A 25,889-nucleotide genomic window follows, 5' to 3' on the forward strand; every position below is an offset into this window, starting at 1 on the left:
GATCCAGTTCATCCCACAACTTTTCGATGGGTGATAGATCTGGTGATTGAGGAGGCCAAGTCATAATTTTGCAAACTTTTCCCCTTTCTTTTAGTTTCAAATAATTTTTGCATAATCCAGATGCATGTTTTGGATCGTTGTCCTGCTGCATGATGAATCCTTTCCCAATTATACGAATACCAGATGGAATCGCGTGCTTAACCAAAATATTATGGTACATGTGTTTATCCATGGTAGATTTCTTTTTACAGTATCAGTTGATACTGGCTTTACCCTTGTTTTGTTGAGTTCTGCTGTTAAAATTGTGGCTGGAATTTTTCTATTTCTTTTGCTGGACACAACAATAAACGTATCTTCTTGCCGTGATGTAACTCTTGGTCTTCCAGAACGTGATCTGTCACTGTTGGAACCAATATCATGCAATCGTTGTAGAGCATATCTCACACCTGATTCGGATATTTTTAACCTGGAAGCAATTTTTCTATATGAATAACCTTCTTCACGTAAAATACATATTTTGCCACGAAGTTCTTCACAATATTCTTTCTTTACTTTCACCATTTCTCAAATTCTTTATTAAATTCAAGACATTAAATGCGCACACTAATGCCATTTTCAAGTATAAATATAAACATAAGTCTATTAAAAGCAACCAATTAAAATTACTGTAAACATCCTTACCATGCCGGAAAGTATCATGCTACTGTCAAACCTAAGCTTACAAAAAATATTTTGGTTAAAACTTTTGTGCAGTTTTAAATTTAATAAAGAATACTGAAGAACTTTATATGTATTTTACGTGAAAAAGGTTATTCATATAGAAAAATTTCTGCCATGTTTTTAGCAGCAGAACTCAACAAAACAAAGGTAAACAAAATTATTTGAAACAAAAAGAAAAGGAAAAAGTATGCAAAATTATGATTTGGCCTCATCAACTTTTTATATTAACATTTTATTCTTTTTATATATTTAAAATCATCCTAAAATGTATTGCATTTACTGTTCCTTGCAAATATTACACATGAGCGGAGACTTTTGCACGGTAGTGTATATATATATATATATATATATATATATATATATATATATATATATATATATATATATATATATATATATATATATATATATATACATATATACATATATACATATATATAGGCCTTATGATAAAGCGGGAGCAATCGGTTCGCGCTCATGAAACAAGCCTGTAAATGACCTTCCGGGCGCAACAAATAGTGCTTGCTAGTTTCGTTATGAGAGTAAAAAATGGCGCTTGTCTGAAGAACCTGCAAGGGAGAAAATTGTAAGTTGATTTTGTAGAAAATATTTTTGGTAAATTTTTTTTGCTGAAGTCAAAATATGTTTAAACAGTAATCGTACCCCTCACTAACTTGTATATTTTTTTAGGGTCCATTAGGCAAAAAATTTTGCCTGACTAGAACTTTTACTTCGAATTGCATAAAAATCCATGTAATAAAATATTAAAACTTGCAACACTTCAATGAAAATTCTAAACTTAAATGTTAAAAAATTAAATATTTTGTCTAATATTTATAAATATCTAGCGTAATATTTATAAATCTTATAAATAAATATCTAGCGTAAAAAGTTTATCAAACTAAAACCTCACTTAAAGCTTCGATTTTGTAGGTTTGATCACATTCTATTAATTAATGACTTTTATATTTTAAAAATCAAAAACGTAATATCAAATATTTTTTGTCAAATATAATTTAATAAACTAAATATTTTCACTTGTATCTTCGAATCAGTTAAGCTTATATTAAAGTCTATTAATTAAAAAAGTTAAAACTAAGCGCAACTTAAAATTAAAAAAAAAAAGTTTCAAAAAACAATACTTATAGTAAATATATTTGTTATATAACTTTAAATTGAAACTTTTGGAAGCATGCTCACAAATAACAAAAGAAAAAATGTTACATCACTTGTTTTACAACACATTTCTCAAAATATATGTCAGTATATAAGTTATTTATATATTATATTTGTATAAGTATATATATACTTACACTAATGTATATTATATTAGTATAAGTCTATTATATGTTTATTAAGTTTATTATCAAATATTTAAAATATTATTTACTTGATAATTAAATATTTTATTCAGTTTAAATTAGAAAGCAGTTTTCTATTTTGTACAAATAATGAATGAAAAGTTATGAAGTCATTACTGCTAACAAATAAAATGGAATGTTTACTATTTTCAAAACATTTTGTCCCAATCAATATAGAAAATTTAAATTAAAAATTAAAACTTGATTAATTTAAAAAAAATCTTTTTAATCAACAAGATCGTTTTAATGAACAATAACAAATAATCGTTTTAATCCCCAAGAATTTTTAAAAAAACATAAGATTCTTTTGAATTATTGTTTTTAATTTTTCACACATCTTTTGTAAATAAAAGAAATATTCTTAATCTTTTACTTTTTTATTTTTAACTATTATTTTAAATTTAAATTAAAAACGTTTCTTTTGTTTAGAATGTTCACAATCAAGCATGTTAATTTAACACTAAAATCAAAGAAACAGAGTTATGTAGTCACCTTTTAGTAAATGGTGATATTTCATTGTCTAGCTCTGAATATCGGTCTTGAAGACTTGATGCCGAGCGGGCATAATCATGCTCATTGATAACGCATTTCAATATTACGAGTGCAATATTTTGCACTAGGCGATTTTATTCATCACATGCACTGTATATATATATATATATATATATATATATATATATATATATATATATATATATATATATATATATATATATATATATATATATACATACATAAATACATATATACATATATACATATATACATATATACATATATACATATATACATATATACATATATACATATATACATATATATATATATATATATATATATATATATATATATATATATATATATATATATATATATATACATATACATATCAGCCTTTAGAATTAGGAAAAATGAGATCAACTATATATTGCTGACCTAAAGCTGTTAGAGGTTGACATAAATAACTTGACTCAAAGGTTTAATTATATAACAGTCACGAATAATTGATATCTAAGTATGGTGAATAACAAAAAAAAAAATTTTCAGTTTTTGCTATTTTTTTGTGGTTAACCATCTGCTTCTATTTATAACATTGAAAAATATTAAAAAACTAGAAATCTTTGCAGCGCATTCTTTGCGTGTAAAGTTATACAACTTTATGTTAAAACGTATGCAATTTAAATTTTGATTGGATAACTTTGAATTAAAATGAATAAAAGTTGCGTTTAAACAAAAATAAGTCTTATATATATATAGTCTTAGTGTAAAAAATTTGCTTTCACTAGAAAATACTTTGTTATTAATTTTGTAAACTATATTTAGATACCAAATAAAATGGAAAATATTGCAACAAGAAGTAATAAACTAATAAATTAGTAAATCGTAAACTAGTTAACAAATAAATCAAAATTAATAAACTTCTGTCGAAATCTCCAAGTGGTTTTTATCATATGTTTGCCTTTAATCATAAGTTGCCTTATTATTAGTTGCTTTATTATTATTGCCTCATTATTAGTTGGTTTAATCAGGGTTGTTTTTGTACTTAATGCAGTCAACAATAAATTTTCTTTTGGAAATTTTCATTAAATAAGGTTGACTGCTCAGTAGTTGCAAGAGCAGTTCATATATATGTATAAAAAAACTTGGATAATTGCAAATATAGTAAAATTAGCTATATTTCTTTGACAGAAAATAAGAAATTATTATGGGTTTGTATTATGGATAAAGTATTATGGATTAGGAAAAAGATGCAACAATAGAATAACTGTTTTATTATGTTTTCCATTAAGTTTATGAATAAAACAATTACAATTAACATTGAGCTTAAGCGTCAGCATGGCACTTGTTGCAATTGGCTTTAAAAATACTGTCAATTATAAAAATTACTCGTGGTAATATCTTATAAATCCAGACCATTGTGAAATCAAGCTTCAGGTAATTTAGAAATGTTTTGGGAAATATTTTCCATTGTTAAAAAATTTGAAAATATAAAATTCAGTTAGAACCAGTGACAGGAATAACTAAGACAGAGCAGGTAAGCAAAAAATAAAAACTTTAAGCTTTGCATTAGACATCCAAAATTTTTGCATTAGACATCCAAAAATTGTTTAAAATTTCATGGCAGTTAGTTTACTTGTGAATCAGATGTCAAAGTATATTGTGAAAGAGAAAGATCTATTAAATGCCAAAAAGGAATGAAGAACAGGATGTTTATTTTAGGGACACAGTAGATCCGCACAAAAAAGATCTTAGGCCAGACAAAAAAGTTCCACACAAAAAACGCTGTTTTATGTTTGCAAAAGATTAAGTTAATAATTTAGGTTAACTTAATAAGTTTCTACTTGGAAAGTCCTCACAAAATCCACAATCATGTGCATGACTTTTTTTTAGTTGTTAAGGTGCTCCAAGAAGAACTTAGGGTCTTATCACAAAGCACTATGGAAGAGTAGTTTAACTAGGAAGTTCACACCTCCTTCCTTACCAATGTCGCTTATCTGGTCAGAGCCAACATCGAACCTCAGACCTCTTGTTTTTGAGAAAGAACTTCAATCACTGCACCATGGCTGCTTTAAAGTTATTTTGCATTTTCACTAGTAATTGTTACAAATTGTTCCTTATATGGATTAATTTCATATATAATATACACGAAATGATTACATATTTTATTGATATAATGAAGGAAAAATTATTTCCCATGGATTTTACTTTAATAATAATGGCTTCAGTTAAGTTAACAATTGATTGTGTTGTCAAAATAATCACTTTTATTAAAGTTGAAGTAGAAGGCTAAATATTTATAATGAAAAAAAAGTATTAAGTAATTTGAAATCAGCATAAAAAATTAAGAAAAAGTGGTTAAACTACACAAAATCTAATTAAAGTTAGACCTCTCTTAATGTATGTATGTATGTATGTATGTATGTATGTATGTATGTATGTATGTATGTATGTATGTATGTATGTATGTATGTATGTATGTATGTATGTATGTATGTATGTATGTATGTATGTATGTATGTATGTTTGTATGTATGTTTGTATGTATGTATGTATGTATGTATGTATGTATGTATGTATGTATGTATGTATGTATGTATGTACAACCATCGGAATTAAGGTCGGCATTTGGCAATGCCGACTTAACTGCCGACCTTAAAATATTTGAGATCGGCATAAAATTACCGACCTCGTTTCTATGTTTTATGGTAAGACCTTTGTATCAAACTTTTTTTGCCGACCTTTAAAAGCTTGAGGTCGGCAAATTATTACCGACCTCATTTTTCCTAATTCTGAGGGTTGTATGTATGTATGTATGTATGTATGTATGTATGTATGTATGTATGTATGTATGTATGTATGTATGTATGTATGTATGTTTAGGAAATCTTTGCTTGAAAGAATGCTAGAGTGTTACAAAGAAGAAACCATGAAGCAAGATAAAAATAAGGTAATTAGCTTTATAATTGAATTAATCAAGGATAGAATTATTTTAAAAATGTGTTATATAACCGTAGTTTCTTGGGTCTTTTTTTTAGAGTTTTGTAATTTTTTATTTTGTTTTATTGATTGATTGAATTTTTTTTTGTTTATTCATTTATTTTAACAACTTTTCAACTTTTTTGTAGAGAGTTTGGGTTCATTCATTTTAGTTCATTTATTGTAAAGAGCTTAGTTTTATTTATTGTAGAGAGCTTGATTTTATTTATCTTAGAAAGCTTTATTTCATTTATTAGAAAAACCTTGGATAGGTTCATTGTTTCTTTAGTTTAGTTACTCGAGTTTACAGTTACCTGGCAGTAACTGCAAACTCGAGATGTAGGTGTATAAAGGTAGTGTAAGGCTTTTTCCTTTATTGGCCTTGACAGCAGCAGTTTTTACTTGATTCTCTTTTGCTAAATCATTAGAGATTTAAACACCTTGGTCTTTTTTGGATGTTGTTGACTAGAGTTCTGTTTTGGTGACTTTGTTGTTAGCATCATGCTTGTTCATTGAGTAAACATGTGGGGAACATTGTATTTGTTAATGTGCATGATCTTGCATTTTTTTGACACATTGACTCCATTAACCAGAATTAAGTCCAGGTGACAATGCTATTTATATTGGTTTACAGGTGAGCTTTGTCGTTAGCAGTTTTGACAACACTCAGGATTTTATTGTACTCTGCTTTTATACAGCTGCTTTTGCTTCAGACATGTTCTTGTAAGTTATTAATGAAGATATTGAGCACTGTAAACCTTGCACTAAACTTTGCAGAATGCCACTGATAAATTCCCAGTTAAATGATATATTACCAAGAAGAATGTGTTGTGATCTATTTTAAAAAAAAGAATTAATGCAGTTCTGGATGTTACCTTCAATTCCATAGGGTTCAAGTTTTTGCTGTAGTCTTCTCTAAGGGTTTTGGTAGAAAGTTTTGGCAAAGTCAATAAAGACTATGTCTACAAGGAGCTTATGAGAAACACAGTAGTTCAGAAAGTCCATGACCTCAAACAGGTTAGTAATGCAGGATTTTTTATTGACAATTGGAAACAATTTTTGGCTACAAGGTGCTGCTTGATCTTGTCTTTTATTTTTTCCATTATTTTGTATGGTTTAAAGGGGGCCGACCCTTTTTTGAACAGTGGTGTTTACTCAAAGCAAATTCATTTGTATGTGCTATAAGCATGCATTGGTACATGCTGGTCAGCCAAGGCTGCCTATGTTTTGTAGGTTTGGAGGAGCGAGCAGGATAAATTTGACAAAATTTGATATAATTGTTGCAGAAAATTTGGTAGCATTCATAGGCATATCGGTTTTTAAATAGTATTACCCAATCGACTTCTCAATTAATTAGGCATAATTATCTTTCTTAAATATAAATTTCAAGTTGTTAACATGGGGAGAGTTGTAGGTGTTGTAACTGGCTAACTAGTGTTGCCATGTTGTCTTGTGGGGCACTACCAAGAAGAGAACCAATGTTAATGTGGCTTGTTTGATCCACTGCTTTGCTAATTATGAGGTCTAGTGTGTTTCTGAACAAACTGTTGGCTCGGAAAGGTGAGATCGATGAGGTGCTGGTGTAGATGTAGGTTGAAAAGGGTTTCAGCAAATTTAGTGCCTAAACTAGTTTCAGCAAAGTTCACTAAAATTCTGATAACCAATATTTGTTATAAATATTACTTGTGTAAATATTACTTGTGTAAATATTACTTGTGTAAATATTACTTGTGTAAAGCAGATGTTAATTCAGGTAATACAAATACAAGATAAAATACTAGTTCTTATATGCCAAAATTAAAAAAAAAAAATAGAAACTAGGAAAATAAAAGTACCATACCAATGAAGAACCCAGAGTTTATTTGTGGATACCACTTTTTTTCAGCAACTTTGGGGTGGGGGTAGTGGGGTAGTGGTGGTGATGTTTTTGAGTTTAACCCCCTCCGCATCCCAATCTCTCTCCTCCTCCTTCCCTAGTTAAAACCGGTGCTGTAACAATGATTTTTAATCATCATTTTTTTCAATTTTTATTTTAATCATTTGTGTTTATCTTGTTTAGTTTTATCCTAGGATAAGGAGTTGATTTAAAATTAGACTTTAATAAAATTGTTTAAAGTATTTTAAGATTTATTAACTATATTTTATTATATTTAATTTTAGTATTTATTAATGTTTTAAATAATCAGTAATTACATATTAAAATACTTTAAGCAATTTTTAATTATTATTCACATTACATAATTTATTTACATATATTAAATCACGTAGTATTTGTAAAATTAACAAAATAGTTTTGTCTTGTATTCAAATAACTATTTGAACAAAATGCATAAGCATTTAATAAACGTATTTACTATTATTTTAATTTAAAAATTTTTATTTAAATATTAGCAAATTTGTTCATTTATCTTTTACTAAAGGGTAATAATTTTTAAAGTTATTTTAAGGCGCCTTTTAAATTAAAGATAATTATAGAAGAGATAATTGCAGGTAAACATAATTTTAAAAATGTTATATATTTTTTTTATTAAAAAACATATTATAAAAAATATATAACATTTTTTTAATCATTAAGTATAACTAAAAAAATTACATTTAATAAATAAGTTACAAAAAAAGCAAAAGAAAAATTAAAATATCTTTTGCTTTTTTTTGGGCGCCTATACCGCTCCAGCAGTACTAAAATAGGTCTGGGTTAGTCCCTGCATATTACTTTAACCATCTTCAAAAATGTATAAATGAACTTTAAAAACAAACATTTCTTGTTGATACTGTGGTCATAATAATATTGTCATAAAACATGATGAAACTTTGTTTTAAAAAAAACTTTAAGCCAAGAATATAAATATCATCAATCATAATTGCTTCAAATAATATACTTTCAAGATGGGCTAAAGTTAATTAGCCAACTTAGGCCTATCTTATTTTGTGATTCACAATCGCTTAATTCGCGATCAATTAAGGTAAGCTGTTTTTAATTGTAGGAAAATAGTCATGTGTTGGATATTGCAACTTTTTCCTGTTTGGTTTAAGCTGCTGCAAGTGCCTTATTCCAGCACAAACAGGTACTTTTCAAACCCATTGGCATTTTTTGCAAAACCCCATTGACATTTTTTGCAGAAGTTAATGCATTTGACTCCGTCGCTGTGGATGATGAAACAAAAGAGCTAGTTGAGTTTCCAATTTGCTTTAAATTTGTTTACAATTTGTTGTTCAGTTTGTTGAAAAGCTTTTTCTCTGAAGGAGTTTGATCTGGCTGCATAAATACACTTTTGTATGCATCATTATTTGCCAGACTTTTGCTGATTGCTAGAAGACTGTTGCGAGTTTATTTGGTTGTAAATTTGATATCAAGAGACAGTGTAACTGGTGCCACACTCACTAGTAGTGAGTATGGAAGCAGTTGAAGAAGTAGATGTTCTTGTGTTTGGTGATGGTATGTTGTTTTTGTTAGAATTGGTGGCTGGAATGCAATCTACAACTTTGAAAGAAGCAGATTAATTAATGGTAAAGGATATTTTACATGATGTAAACTGATAATTAATGGCATTGATACTAGCTGTATTGGGAAGCCCAGGCTCTCTCTCAACTTTTGGCTGTTGAATCCTGGTGTTTATGTTCTGGGCATTTATTATAGCATTGTTTCTGGCTGGTCCAGTTTAGGCTGATAATGAGATAAGTGACTTAAGAATTGGTTGAGAATGTGCAGTGGATGGTTGATCTGCCAATGGTCGGCAGTTGGCAAGTTGAATTTGCAGTTTGGTGTTGGTTTTTTAGAGCAATGCTACTTTTTCAAGTAGTATTTTGAATGTTGAAGCAAGAGAGCAAATCACAGCATTGCACCTTTGAGATATAAACAATGTTTTGTGGAATAAACGATGTTTTGTACAATTCATTGGAAAACATGTAGAAGTGTTGAGATTTTAGTTAGCAAGACTCGTTCATATGAGGCTTGAGGTTAAGATAATTGTTGGTGTTGAATAAATATGTAGTTGATTAATAGTTAAAAAAATTTTTCTTCGTTTTTTTTTGCTTTTGTAGTTTTTAAAAATTTTTTATTAATTAGTCTTCATGATTGAAAATAAATAATTTTTAAGTAACTTTTTTTTTTCCATCGCAAGTTATATAACTAGATCTGAAAACTTTATTGGAAAACAAACAAACAGGTTAGAAAATTATGTGCAGACCAACTATCAATACTTAAAAAACTAGGAAAAAATAAAATAAAAAATCTGATCAACTTGTTTAAAAGTTAAAATAATATATAAAAATATAAAGCATAAACAATTAAGTATATTTTTATATAAAAGTATATGCATATATGCAAATACAGGTATATGTGTGTGTATATGTGTGTGAGTTCTTGATGAACCTACTGATGAAACAACATGTTTCTCCATCAGTAGGTTTATCCTGATGAACCTACTGATGGAGAAATATGCTGTTGAAGACAACTAAAAATTAGATAAGTGTTTTTACTAATTTACTAATTTGTTATTGTTCTGTTCTTTAAGAACACTGAACACTCTATTTGTAGAATACACTAACATAATATATATATATATACATATATATATATATATATATACATATATATATATATATATATATATATATATATATATATATATATATATATATATATATATATATATATATATATATATATATATATCAGGGCTTGTTTTAAATAAAAACAGCTTAGCACATTAGCTCATCACGATTTTGGCATCATAAAATTATTTTTATTATTTTATTTTGTTTATAGACATCATTTTATTAAAAATACCACAATAAAATAAATCAAAGCAAAACAAGTTTAATTTACTAATTAAGAAAAACAAATCTAGAAGTATTATTTTGTAAATTTACATATTGAGGAATGATTATTTTGTTTCATTTTTTTTTGTTTTTTAATATTAAATAAATAAATTTATTTTTTCATTTTTTGTTGTCATTTAACATAAATTAATTTCTTTCTTTTCTCTAATTTTATATAAATAAATTGAAATATGTTAATTTTTTTTTTTTTCATTATTTTTTAAAATTGCAGCTTTGCAAATATTTTTTTGCTTTTAAAAAGTCAAACAATAATAAAAAATTCTACAAACAAAAAATATTACTTGTTGCAAAAAAAACAACCCGAAGTTAATTACTTTACCAGCGCTTTTTTTCGTGACAAATCAAGATTCAAGTTCCCAAGTACAATTATATATACCGTTGAATATATACCGTTGCGCTTTCACTTGTCTCACGACAAAAAAAGTTAAGTGTACGCTTTATAAACATTTTTTGATGCAGTGTTATAACATGTTTACGAGGAATTTAAATAACCTTTTTTATCAAAAATTTTCTAAATTATAAGGAAATTTTTGTTTTCACTTTTTTGATATTGCACGATTTGTTGGTTATATAGAGCTGATCTAACTATTATAAAATATTATTTTTCTAAACTATTTTTTTTCTTATATTTATAAATGAAGACATTGCAAGAGTTATATTGCTTCAAGTGTAAATACTTTAATAATTAATTAAATAAAAAAAATTCTTCCATAGATATAACTATTATTAATTTTTCAATACAATATATTGAAGGAGTTTAGATTCATCATTAAATATATTTATACTTGATAACATTACCAAGTATATTTGAAAAATTAATAATAGAGTTATATCCATAGAAGTTTTTTATTTAATTATAAAAAAATAAACTCTTTATAAGATGTCATTTAAAGTTTGTAAAAATAATGTTTTCTCATTTTTTTGATAAAATCAATCATTACAAAACAAACAAAACAAAATAAAAATTAAAATATCTAAAGTGGCGCTAATATAAGATAAAATTTAATGCGTAATATTTTATATATCAGGGTTGTTTTGATTTAAATGGATTTAAATCATGATTTAAATCAGACAATTAAAAATCATGATTTAAATTGAGTTTTTTGATTTTAATTATTTTTAATGATTATTTATTGATTAATCAAATTAAAGTAAATTGTACTAGCTAAATATAACTACTGCATAAAATAGTATTAATTATAATAGTCAGATAATGCATCATAAAATATATATTATTCATATAAATCATAAAATTTTTAAATTTATTGTACAATTTTTATCCATATAAGTAAATTTATTTTTTCATGTTTTAACTTATTATTATGACTAATTACATTAATTTCTGTTTTTGTTACTATTTATATAATAAATATAAATATATTACTTTTATATAAGAGTATATTCAAATTTTTTAAATTACAGTATTCATTTATAATTGGTTGTTATTTTTTAGTTGAAAATAAAAATAATATAACTAGAAACAAAAATGTCTGGTGCTGGTAGAAAAGGAGATGCAGTTTGGACATGGTTTGAAAAAATACCTGTAAAGTTTGGGAAAAAGGGTAATAAAGCTAAATGCAAAAGCTGCAGTGTACAAATGCAAGGTCTGGTGCTCGAATGAGAAACCACAAACTTTCTGAAAGATGTTCAAGATAAAGAAAACATTATTATTTGTCAAGAAACCTTAGAAAATATCAACCAGACAACTGAAGAACCACAAACTTGTCAATATTCTGTTAAGAAAACTGAATCTAGTCAATCTGCTGTAAATAAAACAAGTTTTATGTATTAAAATAAAAAGGCAGTGACAAGACCAAGCAGTGGCAAGACAGTGACAACTAAATTGGATTCATATCTTATAATAACCACTAAATCTGAAAAAGAAGCTATTGATGAGCAGATAGCAAGAGTGATTTATGCTACTAACTCGCCTTTTAGAATGGTTGACCATCCATAGTTTATCAAGATGATCCAATTTTTATGCCCAAGATATAAGTCTCCTAATAGAATTGATATTGGTAGAAAACTACAATATACTGTTCACAAGAACAGTTTAACTAGCTGTTCAGGTTTGCTACATGATCAGTCTGTAACCATGAGAATTGATTGGTAGAGCAATGTTTATAATGAACCAATAGTTTGTGCCACAGTAAAAACAATCAATTCAGATATCTATCTTGCAGATACAATTGATACTTCCGGCCATTCACATACCTCTGACTATTTGGTTGGCGTTGCTGTTAATTCTATCAACATATATAAAAACAATTTGGAATTAAAGTTTGCGTAAAAAAATTATTATAAAGTGTAGTAACTGATAACGCAGCAAATGTGTCGAATATGAGACAACAATTGGAAACTCGAGACAATGTTAATATTATCACATATGGATGTTCAGCTCATATTCTCAATTTGTTGGCCCAAGATTTGGCAATTCCAAACATCAAGGAGCAGATTGTTAAAGTTGTTAATTACTTTAGAAACAACTATTTTGCTGCTGCAAAATACAAAGCAAAAGAGGGGCTATGACTTATAATACCCCAAGATGTCAGATGGAACACATTGGCTGATTGTCTTGGATCCTATCTAAAACACTGGCCGATTCTGTTAACAATTTGTGAAGAAAATAGAACAATAATTAAGAAGAATATTACAAATATTATAAATAACCTTGGTGTAAAGGGAAGTGCAGAAGAACTGTTACAAATGCTTAAATCAATTGCTGTGGCATTAGACCTGATGCAGCAAGACAGTAGTACTCTTGGTGACATTGTAGTGATATGGAAAAATCTTCAGAGGAAATTAAGTCCTAAGTTTAGCCAAGATGCTAAGAAGAATTTATCCAAAAGAATACAACAGGCAATGACCCCAGCTCATTTCTTGGCTAATAATGGTAATCCTAAATACAGAGGTAAAGAATTAACTGATAAAGAAATAGAGATTGGAATGGACTTTGCAGCTTCAAAGAATCCAGATTTTCTCCCACTCTTGGTTAACTTTAAAGCAGAAGCAGCACCATTTCAAAAGTTTATGTTTCATGATACCATTGTTCAAAATATTAAGCCATGTGATTGGTGGAAATATCATAAAGATTGTGTGAATCAGGAATTACTGAAAGTTGTTGAACAGTTACTGCTGTTGCTTCAACTGTAGGAGTTGAAAGAGTATCTTCACCATTTGGTCTTGTGCATTCAAACATTAGAAATAGACTCGGAATTGAGAAAGCAGGCATATTGGCTTTCCTATTCAAACTATTCAATCAAAAAGCATTAGAATCAATGAGTTTAATTCATTTAATCTTTGAAAATTTGTAAATGATCAACATAAAAAAAGATTTTCAATGTTATAAATTAATTTAGTAATATTTTCATTATACTTTTAAAAACTATTTGATTAAGAGTTTATTTTTCCAAAATGTAATTTAAATCCAAAAAATCTTATTTAAACCAAAAAAATCGATTTTTTTGATTTTTTTCAAAAAAATCATGATTTTTATCAACCCTGAAAAAAATCATATATATATATATATATATATATATATATTTTTTTTTTTTTTTTATACAGTGGGCAAAATAATTGTCCGTACATTAATGAAAAGTATCTATATTTGATCAAAATAACATTTAAAAGTATTTAGATAGTTGTAATTAAGAGTTTTTAAAGAAATATTATAATGTTAAAGTAATTTTAAGTGTATTAGTTAAACATATATTAATATATGAAAAGTTATATAAGTTTATTTAAAAAGAGTTAAAAGTTTAAACAAAAAAATTGTCCGTACATTATGCTAATTTTTAAATTAAAATTAGTTAAAATTAAATTAATATCTTGTTGGACCACCATCAGCTTCAATAACTGCTCTACAACGATTTTTCATTGATGAGACAAGTTAAGACGTAATTTCTTAATTAATTGATGACCAAACATCTATAACCAATTCTTTAAGCTCGTTTTTATTCTTTGGAGCTCGATCTTTCATTCTTTTTTCCACCACCAACCATAAATGTTCTATAGGGTTCAAATCGGGCGATTGTGCAACCCAATCCAACACGTTAATGCCATTTGCAGCAAGATATCTGGTTACAGATCCAGCTTTGTGCTTTGGATCGTTGTCATGTTGGAATCTAAATACCGTTCCAAGTCCTAATTTTCCTGCCGAAGCCACCAAATTCCGTTCTAATATGGATTTATATAAGTGTTGATCCATTTTCTCATCAATAAATTCAATTTTGCCAACACCTGACGCACTCATGCAGTCCCAAACCATAACATTTCCACCACAAAATTTAAATATTGCCTTCAAACACTTCACATTATATTCTTCTCCGACTCTTTTGCACCACCATCAGCTCCATATAAATTAAATTTACTCTCGTCTGACCAAATAATCATATTCCAGAATGTATCATCCTTCAGAACATGTTCCTTTACCCACTGCAATCGTTTTCTCTTGTTCACTATGCTGATGAATGGTTTTCTCCGAGGCGTCCGTGCAAAAATATTGGCTTCATGCAGTCTGTTCCTAATTGTTTGTGGCGATAATTTATTATTTAATTCATTTTCTAGCTCTTTTGATACTTCTACAGCATTTTTTCTTCTCTTCTGCTCGATTTTCCCAACTATGCACCTGTCAACTCTTGGCGTTGTTGATCTTTTTCTGCCTCGTACACCATTATTTGCCACTGATTTTGTTTTTAAATACTTTTCCCATATATATTGAACAGAGCTTGGTGGTATTTTCAACATTTTTGCAACTTTTCTAATTAATAATCCATTTTCCCTATCAAAAATTACTCGTTTACGTAAGTCAATACTATATTCTTTTCTTTTTCCTTCCATCATAGCCACGTAGTTAAGAAAAGGTTTATTTTTATTTATTATAGTATTATTTAACCTAAAGTAAAAGATATTAATATAAAAATCATTTATAAACAAAATTTTACCTTTTAAATCAAATGTACAGATAATTTTTTGGTTTTAAAATTTTTAAAACTTTTAAATAAGTTAATTATAATTTAAATTGTTGGGAGAAAATTAAAGATGGTGTATCGTTTTTATTTGTTTTCTTGTGCTCTATCTATTGGTTTAATTTATTTTTTTCTATCATTTAAAGTTTTAGAGCTTTTTTCAAAAAACCTTATTTTTCATTAATGTACGGACAATTATTTTGCCCACTGTATATATATATATATATATATATATATATATATATATATATATATATATATATATATATATATATATATATATATTCTAATAAACAAGACAATTTTTTTAATTTTTATAAAAAAATTGATATAAAAAAAAGCTAAACATCTTTGTAAAACATTCTTTTTGATATAAGCATAAACATACAAAAGTTTGGTGTTTGCACAATGCCTGTTAGTGTCAAAACTCAAACATCTAAAAATCCAGTGTACACCACTGATATATATATATATATATATATATATATATATATATATATATATATATATATATATATATATATATATATATATATATATATATAAGTATATACACTGTACTTAATGCTGCCGTTAATGTATTAATACTAAACATAATGCTGCTGCTGTTACTCATTTGTGCGTGCATGACATGGAACTCACGACAGCCATTTAATAAATAAAACCAAGTTAATAACGAGAAAGAGTTGCAACACTTTTTTTTTATAAGAAAATGGGAACGAAAGTGTATGCAAATATCTAACTTATGTAAACTTCAAATTATGAAATGTTAAAAGTTATATCAAGTTTCACAGTTAAGTAGTTCTTTCACAATTTTTTAAAATACAAAATAAATTATTTTTGAAGTTCTATAGATATTATATACATAATATAGATAAAGGTGTTGTATACTATAACAAAGCAAAGAAAGAGAATTTCTAAAAAATTTAACATTTAGAAAAACATCACAACCCTGGTACAAATTTGATGCGCAGATGTCATGATATTAATGCTTATGTTATTAATGTAATTAGTCCTAATAAACTGCAGATAGTTGAAAGAAAGTTATGGTTTGAAACTTAATAAAGAAAAAATTTAATAAGCCCATCTTGCTACTCCAGATTTAATGCTTTGGAGACAAAAAAAAAATCTGCAAAATTTTAAAGTTGTATTTTAACATTTAAAAGTCTTTTTTGCTATGTTTATTTTTTTTGATATAATTATATACGGCAAGATTGAAAAAAATTCAGAAATTATTACATTAAGAGTAGGACTTGAACCCCCCAAAACAACACTAATGATAGCGCACTAAACCACTGAGCTATCAAAGATATGCAATTAGGAGAAAAACAAGCTATTTATAAATATCTTATAAGCCCTCTGTATGCGTAAAAGGTGCGAATGTTAATTTTTTTGCTCTTATAGCAATTTTTTAGAATAAATTATTTTAATAGAAAATATTAAAATAAATAAGGAATAAATATAGAAATGATCAGTATGGAATAAATAAGTATAGAAATGGTTAGTTTGGTAAAGACCCGTATTTTATGGGTCAGCTAGAATATATATAAGTAAAAAGTATGGAAAAGGTCGGTTTGTAATTTATGGTGTGACTTACAAAGATCTATATTTTTAAAGGAACCGATCAACTAGTATATATAAATAGAGGTAGATGAGTTACAAAAAAACTATATCCTAAATTATTATTATAAAAAATATATATTTATATATTACATATAATAATATATTATATAATAATATATTTAAATTATATATTATATATTATATAATAATATATAGTAATATGTTTAGTTATATATAATATATAATAATATATTTAATAAATATATTATTATATATTATTATATAATAGTATATAATAATATATTTAAATTATATATTACTTATATGATTAAGTGTTAACTTAATATATTTATATAATTATCAAAATCATTTGTATATATAAATATAGCTATAGAAATAAAAAAAAAAAAACATATTTTAAAATTCATCAAAAGCAAAAAAAAAAAAAAAAAAAAAAATAATTGTGATTAAGTAATTTTAAGGAGAAGAAAAAATAAAAAACGATAGCTAGAAGAAACAAATAGTAAGAGAAAGAAAATATATATAAGATATAGATCAGAAAAAAAGGAAATTAAAACTAAAATCAATTCAATAAAAAAAATCCAAAATCTTACGACCATACAAAAATGCGCCTTATTTGCTAAAATGTTTCTTCTGAACTTACTTATGGTTTTTTATATTTTTTATATTTTTATTTAAATTAAACTAGTAATTGTTCTTTTAAGATTTTTTTTTCTTTTTTGCTTATATTTTTTTATAATATTTATTATTTTATTTTTTTATTATTAATATTATTATTATTATCATTAAAGATTTTCTTGTAATTTAATAAAATATAAAAAATAAAAAAATAAATTCTGGCTCATAAAAATACTTTATTTTTATGAGCCAGAATTTATTTTTTTATTTTTTATATTTTATTAAATTATAAAAAAATCTTTAACAATAAAAAATTCAAGTTTGTTTTTAATAATAATTAAAGACTATGCATAGTCTATGTATGGTAATAATATTTATGGTAATAAATTATGTATACACATTTATAAATAATGTCTTTACATTAGTTATAAATATGTATCTTTGTTTTGAAAGGTAAAAGTGAAACAGTCATATCTTCTTGAAAAATTAGTCAAAGAAGACTGCTTAAATGTTCTAATAGTAAATTTGTACCCAGGAAATGATGGTTACTCTTTGATGTTAAAGAAAAAAGATGGTAATGAAATAGAAACTGTCCATTTACCGTATGAGGTTATCTTTTAATCATGTTGTTGTAATCTTTTTAAATATATATCTATATATTATAATAAAATATATAAAATACATACTATATGTTAAGCAAGTATATCATATATGTTGTTCATAGTAATCTGTATGATTTTTTAAAATAGGAAAATGAGTTTTTGACATATTTAGATCTGCAAGAGGTATTTCTGTTTTATAATAATTACAATTTCATATGTAAAAAGTGTTCAAGTGTAAAAGTGTCCATCTTTTGATTAAATTTTTGTAGTTTTGAAACTTTTAAAAACTTAGATACTTTAATTTAATTTTTTCTTTATTGAATTGATTTTTTTCAATTAATTTTTAAACTATATGCATGGTTGTTGTTATTATTATTATTATTATTTTTTTGCCAATTTTTTTTTATTGCTTCTATTTTTTATTTTATTTTATGAAACTTTGTGTTTTTAAGCTCCCTCCACTCTTGGTAGACATTCTTGATAGTGCACAAGTAAGTTTTTTTCTCTAACATTAAAATGTTTTTTTTTTTTTGGCAAAAAAAATTAAAAAAAATAAAATAATTTCAGGTAGGCATATATCATGATGGCTGTGTAATTGTGGAATTGCGAGATTTCCGCAGAAGTATCCATAAAAATTGTGATAAATCATATGTGTTACTCAAGCCTACCAGTCAGGTTTTTCTCTTTCTTTTAATTTTTTTTTAATTAAAAATATCCTTGTGTTTATTAACAATAAAATATTTGATCAATTACAAATATGATTACAAATTAATTATCAGTTAATAATAAATTTGCAGCAAAAAGACTCTCAATTATTTCTTTCTGTGTGTATTGATGTGATGATTCTAAAAATTGGTATTGATCATCAATATTTTATATTTCCTAATGTAAAAAACATATTTTTAACCATTCAAATATATTTTTAATCATTCTGTATATAAATGTTATTAAGTTGCCCACAAGTTTTAATATAATGTTCACAATATTTTTATGTTCTAGGTTGCTGAAAAATTTTAGTGTTGTTAGGTTGCCTATAAATCCCTGTGTCATTAGATTGCCATAAAATTTATTTCTTTTTTTCCCCCCAAATATAAGAAAGTTATCTATTCTAACCTTACTTTAGCTGATCAACTGGTAAAACAAGGACACAGTGACTTTGTTTTCCTGAGTTGAATTCCATATTTATTAAGTTAAGCGAGTACTAATGAGTTTTAATGTTCTATAGAAAATTAAAAACTACAGTTTTCTATTTAGACTTGACGTAAAACCAGATTGGTTTGTTTTAAACTAAAAGGAAAATGTTTATTGGAATCTGGAACATCCATTATTGAACAGTTGATTAGCAGTTTGCATAATTTTTCAATAAGATAGATGATTACTGCCATGATAATGACAGAAGGAAAATTAGATGTTTTTTATACTTATTTATTCAGACTCATTTATTCAGATAATTAGAGATTTTTTCATAGACTCATCACAAACTAGTTTAAAAGTTGCCACATAATGGAAATAGTTATGCTTTATTGGCTATATTTTTTATTTTAATTTTGTTATACTACTCATTCCAATTTATATAAAGCTTTTAAAAATCTTAATACAATTTTAGAGAGCTACACAGCTCACAATTGGATGGTATGCAGAGGTTTAAAAGTTGTCTTTTTGACAATCAAATGATTTAGCATATAATCCTACATTGACTGAGGATTTGGGTGTGGGTAGCGATTTGGTAGGGCTAAGAGAAATTTTTTGCACTTTTTTCTTGCATTTAACCCTTTGAAAATTTCAGCATTTTTGCATTTTATCAGTGTCCAAGAGATTTACCAAGTTTTTCATCCTTTGTATGTGAAAAAGACTCCAGAGAAGAGAATCGGTTCAGAAAACAATGAGTCATTAAAAAAAATTTAACACCTTAAGAGAAAATTTTTTTTTGCATAATACTTAAGTAAAAATACTTCTACACATTCAGTTTAAAATTTGTTAAAACTTTGCCTAAAGATTTAACAAATGTTAAGGTTATTGTTTTGAATATTTTTGTTCAAGATTTCCTCCTTATTCATCCACAAAATCTACAAGTGATTATGCAATAAGTTTTGCAAAAGATGTAAAACATAATCCAAAACATTTATATGCATACGCACAAAGAAAAAATCAAACATATACAAAAATACTAGCACTTGAAACTAGTGACAAAAAAATAATAACTGACAAAAAATCATTGCTTATCTACTAAATTCTGGTTTCCCATCAGCATTTGTCAGAGAATCTCATTTCACTAATAAAATACTGATAAACGAACAAAAACTGGAAAATAGAAAAAATAAATTTTTTCTATTTTCCAGTTTTTGTTTTAATTTTTATTATTTATTTTATTATATTTAAATTAAATTTATTATTAAATATTAATAAATATAAATTTATTATATTAAATCTAATTCCAATTCTTTTTAAATTATAAAACCCTTGGTTTTACAATTTTTTTTACTGCTAAAGTTTCCAAACTATGTTAAAGAGAAGAAAAAAAAAAAAAAAATTTAATTCAAGTTACTTTAAAATGTTTGTATTACATTTAACTACTTTGTTTATTTATTTAAAGGTCGTCCATAAAGTATGTATGCTTTTATTTTGATCTCCCTCCCTCCCTCCCCCCCCCCCCTCCATATTTTGCTATACCTTTTTTGAGTACCCTCTGCCTCTTTAAAAGTACCTATGCTTTTAACCTACCTACCTAACATTTTATGATATTTTTTTTAATTTAGTGTCTTCTTACTTTTAAATTTGACCCGTTGCCCCTTATCTCATATATGCCATTTGCAGACCCCCTCTTCTCCTCCGAGCGTATGTACTTTGTGGACGATCCCTTATAGTTTCAAATCAATTTTTTTTTTTCATTCTGTTACGAAAGTATTAATATACCAAAGTACTAAATGCATTTATAACTGTATATGCATTGCCCAATAAACCATAAACAAGCTGTAGTCAAATCTATTAGATTTATTAAAAATATTTTAGAGAATTTTTTTAGTAAATTTTATATAACAAATTTATGAAAAGATGCTTTTTTCAGTTTTGAAATTGCTTTTTGACAAAAGTTTTTTCTTTCTCATCATTTTTTGAATTGATCATAGAATGAACGTCAATTGGAAATGATTATCTAGTTTATGAGTAGTATGTAAAAAATTTTTTCATTGTTAAAATGATCCCCAAGTGCCAAGACAAGTTGTGTTCATATCATAAAAAACTTTGAATTAAACTTTTATAACCGATTAAAAGCCCAACTTATATTTATTTTATTTTAAAAACAAAACTAATATTAGTGCTATAAATATAAGATACGTAAATTTCAAAATTATACTGATATTTGTTAAAAACAAGTTCTGTTAATAACATCTTAAAAACGAAAATACTATTATTTTTTTTGATTTTGTAAGAAATACATTAGATTTTATTTGTAAGAAATACATGAAATTTTACGTTAAATGAAAACAAAATATTTTAACAGAAATAAAAACAAAAACAAAAAAGAAAAGCGGTAATATTCACTTAATTACAATTTTTGTTTTGACAAAAGTCTAAAATGTTTTAGGTAGGGTGATCATTTTTTTATAAAAAGGAAAACCCAATCTAATTGTGTAACTGTGTAAATCGTTTTAATAACTCTACATTTATTATTTAAACCAGATATTTTTACAACGGAAAAAACTATGCAAATTAATGAGAGAAATTAACCTCTTAACTGGAAGTATCATGGTAAAACAACAAATGTTTTTGTTAATATCTCAATAAATAAATTGTTTTGGTAATTTTAATAAACTCAAAGCTTATTTTCTAATGTTTATTTACAAAATAAGCATAACTTGTCTTGGCATTTGGGAATCCCTTTAAGAAATTCAACCATGAACAATTTCCCCCTCATTAAAAAAAACAAACATAGGACGATTGCTTTAAAGAAAAAGAAAAAAAAAGGTTTAAAAAAGTATGATTTAAAATTTTTTTTTTTTTTTCAAACAACATATTTACATTTTAATCAAATATCTTTAAATTAAACTTGTTTGATTTAAAGATATTTTATAAAGATAAAGACTTGATTTTAATGTGGTTTCAAATTAAGTTTAATCACAATACGGTATTTTAAAACACGCATAATTAAAACGAAATAAAAATAAAATAAAATAAAAGTACAAAAAAAACTGAAATAATTAAACATTTAATGATGTAAATATCTTTATTGAGTAAAGTTACATTTAGTAATATTATGCTTTTCCATTATGCAACAAAATCCCATAACAAGGCCTGGTGTCCAAGTAATAAAAAAAATATTATTGACCTGAAAAATGTTTAAAGACAAGCAACAAAGCTAGCACCTGAACTAAAACATATAAGTTATACTGAAAGATTGGTAACAAAGTTGAACTAAAACATATAAGTTATACTGAAAGATTACCAAAGTTGAACTAAAACATATAAGTTATACTGAAAGATTAACAAAGTTGAACTAAAACATATAAGTTATACTGAAAGATTAACAAAGTTGAACTAAAACATATAAGTTATACTGAAAGATTAACAAAGTTGAACTAAAACATATAAGTTATACTGAAAGATTAACAAAGTTGAACTAAAACATATAAGTTATACTGAAAGATTAACAAAGTTGAACTAAAACATATAAGTTATACTGAAAGATTAACAAAGTTGGGTCTCACAACACAGGAAGCAAGACCTATAAGAGGTGATCTTATTGATTTTTTCAAAATAACAACTAGGATGGATAAGATATTGTGGTGTAAAGAACTTCATAAAGCTTCTTTCCATAGCTTCTTCCCAAAATCAAAGAGGTCATTCAATGAAAATTGAAAAGGAATTTGCAAAAATAACCCTGAGACATAATTTTTTTACAGAATGATGCCTCATTGGAATGCCTTACCTGAAGAAGTGGTATCTGCAAAGACAGTAAATTATTTTAAAGCTAGACTAGATAAACATTTGTTAACGGCAGTTAAAGTATAAATTTTAAACTTTATGCTCCACCACAATAGTTGTTACAGCAGTTTGTATTACTATTACTATGACAACCTTGCACAACCATCTTGATCTTGACTCATCTAAAAACTTGATGATTTAAGTGAAGTGATGAACTTGTGATGAAACTAAGTGAACTAATGAAACTTGGTCATCTAAGTGAAGTGCAGGTGGAGGTGCAAGAAATGGGTATTAAGGACATTGAAATATCAACATAATGATTAATTACTTTTGGTCACTTCTCAGAGAGCAACTAAATGTATCTTAAGTTCTTTATTGAAGTATTAATTTTATACATAAATTAATATTATATTAATGTAAGTTAAATTTATATTATCATAAATTAATATTAAACTTAATTTAAAACTGTAGTTTTATAGTTTTATTTTTTATTGTTATCATTGTGTTATTAATTAGTTATTAACATATTAACAACTATTTATCATAGCTGATTAATTTAAATACTAGCAAATCATTGTTTAGTTATCAATAAATATATAAGCAACTTATTGATTGGATATTATTTGATTAAATATTATTCATGGTATATGATTCAACTAAATAGGATATAATGTAAATTTAATATTTGTCACTTAAATATTTATTTAGACAATCATTCGAGATGTTAATTCAATGATGTCTGATCCCTTAAAATGGGATTTAGAAGATAAGCAATACTTAGAATCACAATTAGTTTTAGCATTGCAACCTCGAATTTCATTGGATCCTTCACCTAATATTTTGACAATTGCAAACAAAATTCAGTACCAGTCTAACAAATGGAACAATAAGGGTTTGAAAAGGTTTATGTTGTTATACTTATTTCTTTAAACTGTCAATTATAACTATATTTTTTATTCTTAAATATTATGTTTTTAAAACTTTTAAAAAATTACTGTCTTCTCAGAAATATGGATAGATAAGGGTTTTAATCAAATGAAAGCTATAGTTCGGCGATGTCTTTTTGTGAAAAAAGTGTCTTCATTAAAGTATGCATTTAAAAGTTTTGAGTAGAGTATATTATTACCTTCAAGGATGTATTAATAGATGGGTATTTAAATTATTGTTTACAAGCCAAAATATGTGTGCTAGCAATTGTTATAAATAAAATTGCCAAACGATAGGAAACATTTGCGTCTTATGGAAATATTTTTATAGGATTATACATCGAAATGATAACTGTCTCATCTATCCAATTAAATAAAAAAACTTTATTATGTAAAGTATTGTGGCTAATATTTTACTATTTTGTTAAAAAATTTTCTATATATTCAATGACCCTTGTATAACTCCTGTATATAACAAAAAGTTTTTAAATCGATCTCTAGTTTAATCTATAAATAATCTACGATATAACCTACTACATGTAGAAAATTCTTTTTACTTAACAATATTCATTTTAGTATATCATTATTTTTGATGTCAAAGTTTTTTTTAAATAGGTTAATATTAAACAAAGCTTTCAAATCAATTAAAATATTTACTATCACATAAGACATTCCTAATTACATAAAATGCATTTATATTTCCCAAAAGTTAGTGTTTTATAGGTAATAAAATGTTTTACTAAAAGAAGTTTCCATAGCAAAAATGTCGGTTTATTTAGTAAAATTATTTCAAAAAATGATGCTAAAAATTCCAACCTGTGTAGAATTTCAGTAATTTCAGCCTTTGATCTATAACAGTGTGTTAAGCATCCATCTATTTGTACGTCTTTGGTACCTTACATATCTAAGTGCATGGTAGGAAATATATATGTGTAAATATATATATATATATATATATATATATATATATATATATATATATATATATATATATGTATGTACGTACGTACGTACGTACGTACGTATGTATGTAGGTATGTATGTACGTATGTACGTACGTATGTATGTACGTACGTACGTACGTACGTACGTATGTATGTATGTATGTATGTATGTATATGTATTTAAATACACACATTCACTTACAAATGCATGTATTATGTTTTAAATTTTGTTACTAATTTAAATTTTGAATATAAGTTTATAAAATTAGGGCTCTTCGACATTATTCTCAACCTTATCTTAATCGAGCTGTGTTATGTTCAAATACCCAATCACCTGCTTGTTTACGTTTACATGATTTTATCAATTCGCATCATGATAAGCGTTCTATGAAGTCTAACCGAGCCACACAACATATAGATATGTGGAAACAACGGCCTGTAACTTTAACTACACCATCAAAAATTGATGTAAGACATGAATAAAACATAACTATTTATGATAATTTATGTTTAATAACTTTTTTTATGTTAAAAGAGTTTTTTATTTTTAGGTCTTTAAACATATAATTAGATTTTATTTTTATTTTTGAGTTAAACATTAAACAAAATTAATCATTACAGGTTAACAGTTATGCAAAAGTTCATGAACAACCAAAATATACAACAGACTATACACCTGAAAAGATTCAAGAAATTATTCTTGAAGGAGAAAAAACAAACAATCGATCATATTTTTGCAGAGTTACAATTCAGCGGCGAGGATCAACCGGTGAATATATTGGTGATTTGTATTTGGAGGAAGACTACTTAAGTGCAAAGGATGAAAGTCACAAAGATGGCAGGTCTTGTAGGTATTATAGCTTATTTAGATGCAGGTACTTATTGAGTTAATTAAAAATAGATCTAGCTATGAATCTAAGGTTGAAAA

At 25.9% G+C, this 25,889-nt stretch overlaps 1 protein-coding gene across 4 annotated transcripts in view; it reads left to right on the forward strand.

Moving 5' to 3' along the window:
- Nucleotides 1-25,889, forward strand: part of LOC100212204 (transcription factor SPT20 homolog) — a 60,392-nt gene that overhangs the window by 16,474 nt on the left and 18,029 nt on the right. For 2 of the 4 annotated variants that reach the window (XM_065813996.1, XM_065813997.1), the window contains 8 exons: nucleotides 5,463-5,529; nucleotides 18,023-18,178; nucleotides 18,319-18,354; nucleotides 18,624-18,662; nucleotides 18,739-18,846; nucleotides 23,800-23,993; nucleotides 25,231-25,429; nucleotides 25,583-25,812. In XM_065813996.1, coding sequence (XP_065670068.1) covers nucleotides 5,463-5,529; nucleotides 18,023-18,178; nucleotides 18,319-18,354; nucleotides 18,624-18,662; nucleotides 18,739-18,846; nucleotides 23,800-23,993; nucleotides 25,231-25,429; nucleotides 25,583-25,812 — 1,029 coding nt within the window. The remainder of the gene's footprint in view (nucleotides 1-5,462; nucleotides 5,530-18,022; nucleotides 18,179-18,318; nucleotides 18,355-18,623; nucleotides 18,663-18,738; nucleotides 18,847-23,799; nucleotides 23,994-25,230; nucleotides 25,430-25,582; nucleotides 25,813-25,889) is intronic. The other 2 variants (XM_065813999.1, XM_065813998.1) reach the window with 1 other exon arrangement.

Source organism: Hydra vulgaris, chromosome 12 (assembly GCF_038396675.1).
Source record: "Hydra vulgaris chromosome 12, alternate assembly HydraT2T_AEP".
NCBI lineage: Eukaryota > Metazoa > Cnidaria > Hydrozoa > Anthoathecata > Hydridae > Hydra > Hydra vulgaris.